Source organism: Triticum urartu, chromosome 7A, assembly GCF_056163025.1.
Source record: "Triticum urartu cultivar PI428250 chromosome 7A, HENAU_Tu73, whole genome shotgun sequence".
NCBI classification, from domain to species: domain Eukaryota; kingdom Viridiplantae; phylum Streptophyta; class Magnoliopsida; order Poales; family Poaceae; genus Triticum; species Triticum urartu.
This window is the reverse complement of record NC_141879.1, coordinates 711,255,513-711,266,797: the sequence shown is the minus strand read 5'-3', so window position 1 is coordinate 711,266,797 and position 11,285 is coordinate 711,255,513. Positions and strand designations below refer to the sequence as shown.

Genomic DNA, 11,285 nt, shown 5'->3' with positions numbered 1-11,285 from the left:
TCCTTTTATAGCGCGCAAGGGATGCTGGATGCTCCCTTCTTTATTCATCCACGACATAGCTGGAGCCTAGCGTATCCCGTAGCTTGGCACACCTCTATCCTCATGCACTGCTGAAGTGCATCAATGTTTGCACCATCAGGCCTTGCGTGACTCCTGTGCCTGCGCATGTCGCCCAGCTCGAAGCACGCGCCGTTGGCATCTCCATCGACCGTCTCAGCAAGCGCTACCTCGCCCGGCTCCCACATAGCTGATGATAAGCCCCTCCTTTGCTCTCTTGGCCTCCTTGCTTGCTTGCGAGCCCCTCCTCTGAATTTGGTTGGTTGGTTGCTTTCTTTCTTCAGCAAGCCAACAAACAGGGAGTGCCGCGGCCCACCCTGGGATTTTGGGCTGGTCTTTTTTTTTTTGAGAATTACCAGGAGATGGGCCTGGGAGAAAAGAAGCCCAGCAAACAGCCTACGCTGGTGTCGTCTGCTTGTCCGGCCAACCCAGTCCACGGTGACTGCTGAGACGCACTGATCCGCCGCCGGCCGAGCCAGCCCGCCCGGCCGCCCGGAGCCACCGCCGGACCGCCCTGACGCCCGCTGCCTGCCTGCCTGCCCTCCCACCGCCCGGCGGCTGCTGCCCGCGCAGGCGCGTACCACTGCGCAGCAGTACGCGGAGCCTCCCTCCCTGTTAACCGAACTGCCGGAGCCGCCCAATCCGCTCAGGTGTGGTGCCCGTCTCCTTCCTATAGAGGTACCCCATCCCCCATGGTTGCTCACTTGATCTCTGATTTAGACATATTTACATCGAATTTGACAAGATTTTTTGGCACAGATCTGAATTTGTCCAGGCCCGGCAGCTCCTCTAGCCTTCGCCCTCCTTGGGATTCACCAGAGTCTGGAAACTGGAGGCGTGCAGCAGCCCCGATCTCAATTTATCCAGAGACTGAAGTCAGGTAGCCAGGGAATTATTATTTGTACAACACTACATCGACACATAACATGTTCAGTTTTATTTACGGTTCGACAAATAACCTTCTCGATGTTGCAAGACTACATTTTTTGATCTATTTATATATGATATTGGTAATTACTAGAAATGTTCACATGTCACATTCGTTTCAAATCCTAGCTCCGCCACCGAGTGCCGGCAGTAGTACTCTGAAGTAATAATCATTGAAGAAAGTTGTAAAATTATTTATGAACCAAAACTGCTGTAGAAATGCTCAGCATGCTTCTTTCAACTGTATTTATACACGGTTTATGATACTGCTCATCTTCTTTCAGGCCGAATAGATTATTTGGGGCCAATGGAAGAGGAAGGCTATAGCACCGAATCATCCAATGAAGGAGACGTGCAAGAAGACGGTGACAAGGAGAAAAGCCTTGCTGAGGGCGATGTCTTTAAGCCGGTTGATATGGATCCAGAATGGATACCTAAAGTGGGGATGGTATTCGACTCAGAGGAAGACGCCTTTCAGTTCTATGTCGCATATGGATGCCGCTCTGGTTTTGGTATCACAAGGAGGTCTAACAACACCTTTGATGGTTTCCGCTATCGCTCTACCTTCATATGCTCTAAAGGAGGGCAATCTAGGCTGAGATCTGGTGTGACAAGGCCTGCAAGAAAGCGGGGCACAAAGACTGGCTGCAAGGCTAAGATCATTGTCAAGGACGCCCATTTTCAGAATCGCTGGGAAGTTATTGTTCTCGAGTTGGAGCATAACCATCCACTGGATCCCGGTTCGGTTAAATATAAGAAGCATCTAGAGAACATCCCTTTCTCTCTAAATCCACCTCGTTTGTCTGAGGCGCCACAGAGTAGCTCAGTTGTTGGACATTCTAGTAGTTTTGGAGATAGTGGCATACCTTCATCTGCCCAGATTGAAATCAAGACCAAGATAGACAGAAATAGGAAACTGAAGCTTGCTGAAGGAGATTTAGAGGCATTAGTGAGTTTTTTCAACGACATGCAAGACCGAAACCCGTGTTTCTTTCACAGTTTAGACATGAATGAGCAAGGACAGCTAAGGAATGTCTTCTGGGCTGATGCCAAATCACGTAGTTCTTACAATTACTTTGGTGATGTGGTTGCTATTAATGTCACAAACTTCAGCGATCAGTATGAGATACAGTTTGTGTCATTTGTGGGCACTAACCACCACGCTCAACCACTGTTACTAGGGTGTGGTTTGCTTGCTGGTAGATCTCTTGGAGCTTACGTGTGGCTTTTTGATACATGGTTAAGATGCATGAATGCCACGTCACCACCTTCAATAATTACCAACTATTGTCATGATGTTGCAATAGCTGTTAAAAAGGTTTTCCCCAATTCACGGCACCGCTTTTGCCTTCGGCACATTTTAAATGAGCTTCCTGAGAAGTTGGCCGGAATGGAAAAGAAGGATGAAGTGATTTCTACTTTCAGCACATTGGCCTATGACTCAGTTACTACTCTTGATTTTGATAAAGAGTGGCAAGAAATGACGCATCAATTTCAGTTGGAGGGAAATGAATGGCTGTCCAAATTATACGAGGTCAGGGCACAGTGGGCTCCTGCTTATGTGAAGGATTTTTTTTGGGCGGGAATGTCCGTCACAGACAGAACTGACAGTGCAACTGACTATTTTGATGGGTGGTTGACGTCTGGTACATCTGTGAAAATGTTTGTTGAGCAGTATGAGGCAGCTGTTAGAACTAAGTTAGAAAAGGAAACCTATGAGGATTTGCACTCGTCTCAGATGAGGCCACAGTTGATGACTGGATTGCCTGTGGAGGAGCAAGCAGCAAAGATGTACACAATGGAGATATTTCAAACTTTCTTGAATGAATTAGGGCGTTCATTTCACTGCAACTATAGTATACTTGATCGGAGTGATTCAGTAGTTACATACATAGTATCAGAGCATGTAAATCAAACAAAGGTGGACTACAAAGTTGCTTATGACAATGCTGAAGATGACATATGGTGCTTCTGCCGCTTGTTTCAATTTAAAGGTATATTGTGCAGACATGCTCTCACTGTACTGAGGCAGGAGCTTGTACCGATGATTCCATCAAAATACATCATTCATCGCTGGTGCAAGGATTGTAAACTAACTTGTTCTTCCATGTCCCGGGACGTCTCATTAAGTAGTCAGGAATTGGGAGGTTATGATGATCTCTACAAACTAGGCCACCAATACTTTGCAGAAGTTGTGGAACTGGGTTCTGTGAACTCAGAATCAAAAGATTATGCTTTGTCAGTCATGAGGGAGATCAGGGATAAAGTGATTTCTTATGAGAAGTCACTGAGAGATCAAAGGGTTGACAGCCAAGTTTCAACTGCCAACTTTGCATATAATCCAGTGAATGAGGATTTTACTGATGATGCATTACCCATTTCTCTTAGTACGAAGGGCTGGGATCTCATGCAAGGTCAGTCAAAACGTTCTCGCAAGAAGAAACTGACGACACCAACAGTTCTTGATACCCTGAAGAAGAAAACTAAAAGGGCCTATAACAAGAGGAGGAATGCCACTGCGAACAACCTATGCACAACGGTCACCGCAACTGACAGCATAACAGAAAGCGCAAATGTATATATTGTTACTAGGTCCACACATTTGACTAGTATTTTTTTTCTTCATATAGTTCTTGATGATTAACATTGAAGTTTTTCCCCATTAGGTTCAGGAAGATCAAGTAAATGAGGGATGGCCATTAACATCTAGTGGTGCACCAGATACCTTCCCATACGGAGTAAGCTCAAATATACCCTTTTGAGTTCCCCTGTCTGTTCTTACTGGTCTCAGTAAATTCAGATAAACTAATGCTTATTTTTCTTAAAATTTGTTTGCCTTCTAGGTGGAGACCATATCTTTCGATTTGACACAATACAACAATGCGCCAAGCTTCCATTGGCCTGAAAGCAGCAGCAGATCTCAGCTTCAGTGAAAGGAGGCAACACTTAGTTATGCGTTCATTCGAGTAGCCTGTGTTCTAACATGATCACATGACGGGCAGAGTAAGTGTTGATAGTTCAGGTCCGACCTTGTTTGCTCTGCCACTAGGAAGTTGGTGGCCGCCCGAACAACGGTGAAAAAATTCTCAAACATGGCAGAAACCAGTAAAACTACCACCGACTTCTAACCAACTTGGTCTAAATTGGTTTGGCTAATATGGGATGCCCCTGATTGTCACCTCCATGTGATGGCCCAGCTGTACGTATTCATTTCTGTTTTTTTCGCGTCCTTAGATATTTGATGTTCCATTACTTAGGTTTACTTGAATCATGTTAGGTATATCTTGAATAATTCGACCTGATGTTATCCTGTGTACTATTCATGGAGTGCATTGTTGTGTATGATTGCTTCTAGTGTGCAATTATCTCTCGTGTTTTAGCTATGTGCCAAGGAGGTTTGACCACGTTGGGTGGAATGGCCCATGCTGGCCAGGTTTGCTCGCCACCGGCCCTCTCCATACATCAGACCCAGTGGAATGGAACTGGGTTTCTTTTTCTGTCGAAGCAACTGATGCATAGGTGACCCCTTAGCATGTGTGACCATCACCAGCAAGTTCATCATACAACAGGACGAACTGATTGTATGTCCAGGCCATCCATCAGAGAGTAGTACATGTTAGTAGGTATCCCCTGCCTCCCAAGATAATGTCGACGCTTTAGTTCAAATTTGAAACTCAGTTCATCTTGTGTTTTGGGACGGAGAGAGTATATATGCCACTCCATCTTGTGTTTATTTTCTGAATTATGATCGATGTTTACCGTTTAAACGAGTCCCATTAGTAGGGAAATTTTACCATCAAGCGTTGTACGTCCAGAGAATAACAAGCAAAATTCAAAGTAGTTGAATGACAACAAAGTATCAAATGAGTGGACAGAGCCAATAAACAAACAGCTCTTGACTCAATCATATACAAGATATCCTGTTTCGCCATTTAAGTCAGGAAATCTGGTAGCAATGTGAGAAAGATCACACAGAAGCAAAAACACATTTATATATTCAGGTCGATGTTCTCAGTTTCTCACTATCTTTTGGTCCCCCACTGTTTGCAACTGTGTTAATTACGCGGATCGAATGCCTTCACCCCTCGCAATGCAAGAGAGATTTTACAACTTCATTCATGGTTGGTCTCTTGCTTCTTTCTTCTGCGAGGCACGATACAGCAGCCGTCATCATAATTATCGCCTGATCGGTGTGGAACTGCCTATGAAGCTTCGCATCCACTATACTCGCAGCATCCCCGGTAACTAAAGCTTCCTTCACACCCCGGACAAATTGTTTCAGTTTGATAACTTTGTCATCCTTTGTGCAGCTGGAAATCCTCCTCCCAGCCACCAGTTCTAGGAGCACCACTCCGAAGCTATAGACGTCGACCTTGGCATTGATTGGCAGATTCATCGCCCATTCCGGGGCCATATAACCGGCTGTTCCTCGCATATGTGAGAAGTTGAAACTGGATCCATCTCTTTTATACAGCTTTGCTAACCCAAAGTCTGCTATCTTGGCTTCAAAATCTCGGGTCAAGAGTATGTTCTCAGGCTTCACGTCACAGTGTAGAACCCACTCAAGGCACTCGTGGTGAAGATAAGCCAGGGCCCTCGCCGATCCCAAGGCGATACGGAAACGCTCGCTCCACGTGAGCAATCTTTCCGCGCTGAACAGGTGCCTGTCCAGTGACTCATTCTCCACAAATTCATATACCAGCAGCCTGTGTTTGCCTTGTGAGCAGAATCCCCATGTGCGAACCAGGTTCATGTGATTGATCCTCCCGATCACATTCTTCTCTGCCCAGAATTCCTCTTCGTGTTTGGTGACATCCATGAGATTCTTCACCGCGATGACCCTCTTATCTTTTAGCAATCCTCTGTACACAATCCCAGAGCCGCCTCTTCCAACTTCTTCTCTGAACCTTCCAGTTGCTTGCTGTAGCTCTTGGTAAGTAAATCTCCTGAACTGATTTCTTAACACCGCATAACCTCCCTGTGTTGAATCTTGCACATTGCCATTCTTCCTGGAAAGGAACCACCATGTCGTCAAGATGAGAATGAGCTCCAGGGCTCCTAACAATCCAGGACATAAATAGAAATATAGCCATCTGTCCATGTGATCTGAAGGTTCATGCCTAGTCTTGGGACCAACATGGGAGCATGTGAGAGCTGATTGTGGTGATTCAGAGACCTGAATCTGAATGTCAGCAGTGAGGGGCACTTTAAGATAGACACTTCCTGGGAATGCAGGCGACTTGTAGCCATTGAACAGCAGGCCTTTAGGGTATCAGCCGGTAAGAGAAAGCGATGCAAGAGCACATGCCCAAGCAGATGTTTCTACACTCTTCAAACGAGATGGAGTCGTTGACGCCAAGATCAAAGTCGTAGAAATCGGTTTGAGGGATCTGGATGAAGCTGTACCTGTCTTGACCACAGTTGTAGCTGAACGTCGGCCTGCAGCCTTTGCTCCACACGTTTGGATTAACCATCTCGAATCCAGGAGGACACGAGCAGCGGAGTCTCGGCGAGTACTCGAAGAACCCGTTCTTCCCACATAGGCCATGCACATAGTGCATCTGCAGTATGGCTTGCCATGTGACCACCCATCTTCCACTCGACGCGTCCAGGCTGTGCATTCTGAGGTTGCCGTCGTGCTCGAGCGTCAGTCTTCTTCTGGTACCGTGAGGCCATCGGTTGAGGAGAACCAACCCTTGTCATCGAGGACTGCAAGCCTGGAATTGTTGTTGAAGCTCGGGCCATCGTCGTCTTGAAACATGGTGTAGTCATCGTTTGGCCAGTAGATGCTGGAGAACTCGGGCCCGTTGTACACGAGACGAAGCCGATTGTCGTTGTCGAAGTAGAGGCTGTGGTAGCCGGAGACCAACCTGGTGTCCTTGGTCAGCTGCTGCCAAGGGAGCAAGGTGTCGGTCGGCGAGGCGAAGCTCTGCCACAGCACCGCGCCGCCCGAGTCTCTGATGACGAGGTTTCCGGTCTCCAGCAGCGCGGCCGTCGACCTGTCGTCGCCCGCGCCCCCGCTGCTCGCCCACACCGCCGAGCCGTTGGCGTCGGCCAGGACGAGGTAGCCATCGCCGTGCAGCAGCGCCTTGGACCCGTGCCCGTTCACCGGGGAATGGCGGTTCACGGACCAGACCACGGCCTTGTCGGGCGAACCAGACGGAGAAGGTGAAGGCGTTCGAGCCGACCGGGTAGAAGCCGCAGGAGAAGGTCCTGTTTGGTGAGGCGAGGAACGTGCGCTCGTAGTCCTCCACGGCGAGAGTCGAGCCGGCGCTCAACGTCGTCAGCTGCGCCGATGCAAAAGTGAGGAGCAGACTGAGGATTAGACAGGGGAACATGGCCATGGTTTTGGTTTTGGTTTCGATTGCCTTTGATATCTCCGGGTGCTATACTCCTATATAGTCTGCTGCCGAAGACCCGATTTGTGTGGTGGAGTCTGCTGCTACCGAAGACTCGGGTCTTCCACTCGGACGGTGGCAGCCAGCGACCGGCGAAGGTTCGTGCCCAATGGTGTTGCCTGGCTCTGTCCATGTCCATGAGAAGAAAAGTCTCTAGTCTTCTTCTAGTCTTTGCAGATTATGGAGCGAGGCGTCTGCATTATCAGCGTTCCTCTCCCACCGCTCCTCTTGTCATCTTTGAGCCCTATGTCTCGGCGCTGCGGCATTCCGGAGCAACTCCTCGCTCTTGTAGGACAATGGTGATGCGGCGGTGCTCGGGGGCACGGTGGTTCGCCATGGGGGCTGACGAGTCATGGCCGTGCCGACCATGATTTTTTTGGGCCAACCGAGCTGGACCGGTCAAACTTCAGGCCGAAATATACAACTTAGCTTGTTCAGTTTACCGAGCCAAAAGCATTCGGGGCGAAATATACAACTCGATTCGTTCAATGTATACCTTGTTTACAGGAGCGGGCCGAAAATACCACTCGTCCCGTCCACCCGCCTCAACCTTGTTAAATACCACTAAAAAAATTGCTTACAATCAAAAGGCGAAACTTCATTTCTATACTTTTTTTACTTTCTTACTACTAATAATAATATAATAATATATATAATTATAATTATAATTATTAATATTAATTAATATTAATAAATCAAGGTGCGTTTTTTTGATTTTTTTATCCGTTCACCATCGAAAAGATTTTTTTCTGTTTGAGGTGGTATTAAATATTTGTCCATGCCTGTACTAGAAAATAAAAAAAGACAGAATTTCGTACATGGGTCGCCTACAGTGTGGCCCAGCAAAGCCAGCCTAGTTATTTTTGTACCCACACAGGTGGGAAAACCCTATTTATCGCATCGAGCGCAAAATAGTCACAGATTCGCACATGATGCCCAACTAGGCCTGAATCCTTTTTTTTGTTATGTTTCTATTTTTCTTTTTCAGTTTCTTTCACTTTTTCATTCATATTTCTTTTGTTTTTTTCTATCAAGTTTACTTTTCTTTCTTCCTCTTTTTTCGTAAATTCAAAATTTTCAATAAAGTTCATATAATATCATAAAAAATCGAACTCAAATTTTTATAAAATGTGCAGAATTTTAAAATATATTCTGTTTTAAAGAGATGTTCAGAACATTGAAACTTTGTTCTCATTCCAAAATAGTCGCAAATTCGCACATGGCGTCCAAGCTGGGCTGAACCGTATTCTTCTTCGGGATTTTATCATTTATGCTACTGCTCCCTCCGTTTTTACTGGTCTTACTGGTCTTAGTAAGTTCTTACTGGTCTTAGTAAATTCTGATAAACTAATGCTTATTTTTCTTAAATTTTGTTTGCCTTCTAGGTGGAGACCATATCTTGCGATTTGACACAATATAACAATGGGCCGAGCTTCCATTGGCCTGAAAGCAGCAGCAGATCTCAGCTTCAGTGAAAGGAGGCAACACTTAGTTACGCGTTCATTCGAGTAGCCTGTGTTCTAACATGATCACATGACGGGCAGAGTAAGTGTTGATAGATCAGGTCCACCTTGTTTGCTCTGCTACTAGGAAGTTGGTGGCCGTCCGAACAAAGGTGAAAAAATTCTCAAACATGGCAGAAACCAGTAAAACTACCACCGACTTCTAACCAACTTGGTCTAAATTGGTTTGGCTAATATGGGATGCTCCTGATTGTCACCTCCATGTAATGGCCCAGCTGTACATATTCATTTCTGTTTTTTCACGTCCTTAGATATTTAATGTTCCATTACTTAGGTTTACTTGAATCATGTTAGGTATATCTTGAATAATTCGACCTGATGTTATCCTGTGTACCATTCATGGAGTGCATTGTTGTGTATGATTTGTTCACTAAAAACATTTGTTTGGCAGTTATCAGGTGATGCTGAGTTGCAGGCCTGCTGTGCCTCACAGCTCGTTTGCCCAATAGAATTATATAAGCAGCAAAAGCCAACTGTCATCTATTCCTGTGTTATGTTACTGCATAGTAATGCAGATATTAATCACCTCTTAATGTACTCCCTCTTGGATAATGCAAGTTGCCCACGTGTTCCTAAGTTTAACTTCGATCACAGATTTCATGTAAAATACTTCGTTTATAGTTAATCGATTATGAGTACAGAACACAAATGTTTTAATCTTGGACACATAATCATTGCATGGTTATGTATCATAATTGACCCGTTTCCTCCTTCCCTGACATATACCTTGGCCCACCCCTCTTTGCCCTCATGTCTGCCTGTGCTTTTCAACCCATCATTTCGAAATGTCATAAGTTCCTAAAGGTTGGAGGGCTAGGACCCTCTCGTTGTCCTTCTCCTTCTTGCCATTGTTCTTGACTCCTTCGCCACATATTGTATGTCAATCTTTGTTACCCAAAAAGGTCCCCAAAGCAGTAGATGCAATTTGTCGGGCCTTCTTCTAGACGACGGAGGATACTTGTAACATTGCAAAATGCTTGATTACTTACCATTGTATAGATATAGATATAGATATATATACAATACAGGTATAGCATAGACTCCTATTAGAAGATATTGATATAGCTAGAATAGACAGTTATGGATATAGATAGATTTGGACTGAGCCACCAAGGCATATTTTACATGGCCTGTGTATTCGTTACTCCAACTATCTGATTCTCTTGCTGCTGCACAGCCGTTACTAGGCCTCTAACTAGTACTTCACTGTACCATGCCAATGCTAACACTTGGAGGTGTTGCTTGCAGATTTGAGCTGTTTGGGGGACCAAACCACTTTGCATCATTTCCTCTGTAGCTTAATACTATTGCAGGTCTTAACTTTGTTTCCATCACCCCGAGGCTTAAACGCTACATGGTCTAGCGTGTATCGCCAAACTCTTGGAAAGTTGGAAGTGACCCATTTAGACCTGATAGTCTGATCACTTCCTAATCACAAGACATCATCATTCAAAAATGTCTTCTTGTCTCGCTCCGAAGAGTAAACATACATAGTCTTCTTTTCAAAAGGTTTGACATATATGGTCCTGACCACCAATGCAGATAATTTGCTATCAAAATCTTTTAAAAAAATGGAGTCGGTTTTAGGCAGAAGAGATTGTTTACTAGATACTCGTAACATTAGAGGACGTGTATTTAGTACTACTAGATGCGACGAGAAATCCATGATCTCCCTTTACTGTGTTTGCAGGACTATATGGACGACATGGAGGAAGTAACTCTGCCCACAGGCGAACAACACCTTACATCCGCGGTGCCGGAGAGGTGCTATTAGCCGTTCGTAAGAAGCTCGGTGTTGGTGATGGCGAGAAGGCCTTGGGGAAGGTTCAAGTGTTGCTTCCTCGAAAAAAAGGTTCAAGTGTCGCAGACAAGTTAAACCTCGCAATCACCCAAGCCAGAATGCCCAAACTATGTGTTTTATGGATGGTCAGTTAGACCTTAGCCCATTATTGGAAGGATTCGACGATTGTAAGAATTTTTTGGTGGTAAGTTACCCACAACAATGACCGATGATCTTATTCTTTGTGTGGATATAGCCGTTTCCTCATATCAACTCCGTTCCCATAATAGATGGTTTGTGATTGGGATGTTTTTTTTTGCGAGATTTGTGATTGGGATGTTAAACATATTGTAACGTGACAAACTATGTCACGCATATAATTCTCTCTCCCTCTTATTCCTTCTTGTAGCCCAAGTCATATCTGTAGACTGTAGACTAGATAGATTAGGGGCAGTGCTACGCGTCTGCCTGGTGATAAACTGGTTAGATCAGCCGCCGATGTTTATCCCGCGTACCATTCATGGAGTGCATTGTTGTCATGTTGTGTATGATCTCTTCAATAAAAACATTTGTTTGGCAGTTATCAGGTGATGCTGCGTT

General features: G+C 45.3%; 1 protein-coding gene and 1 pseudogene across 4 annotated transcripts; one reads left to right on the top strand and one right to left on the bottom strand.

Annotated features, from left to right (window-relative positions):
• The first annotated feature begins 463 nt into the window (after positions 1–463).
• On the top strand, positions 464–9,267 carry LOC125525139 (protein FAR1-RELATED SEQUENCE 6). 4 transcript variants are annotated; one of them, XR_015609676.1, is made up of 8 exons: positions 464–735; positions 817–937; positions 1,269–3,559; positions 3,651–3,722; positions 3,828–4,183; positions 5,146–5,225; positions 5,295–5,421; positions 8,768–9,267. XR_015609676.1 is itself a non-coding variant. In XM_048690159.2 (5 exons), exons 3-5 carry the CDS (start codon positions 1,292–1,294, stop codon positions 3,915–3,917), a joined length of 2,430 nt encoding a protein of 809 aa, XP_048546116.1. In that variant the 5' UTR covers positions 464–707; positions 817–937; positions 1,269–1,291; the 3' UTR covers positions 3,918–4,326. The 4 variants fall into 4 exon arrangements, 2 of the variants coding, with proteins under 2 accessions (XP_048546116.1, XP_048546115.1); XR_007291163.2 differs by lacking the exons at positions 5,146–5,225; positions 5,295–5,421; XM_048690159.2 differs by lacking the exons at positions 5,146–5,225; positions 5,295–5,421; positions 8,768–9,267 and having other exon boundaries at positions 464–707; positions 3,828–4,326.
• On the bottom strand, positions 4,589–8,751 carry LOC125525140 (putative receptor protein kinase ZmPK1; annotated as a pseudogene).
• Positions 9,268–11,285: the final 2,018 nt, after the last annotated feature.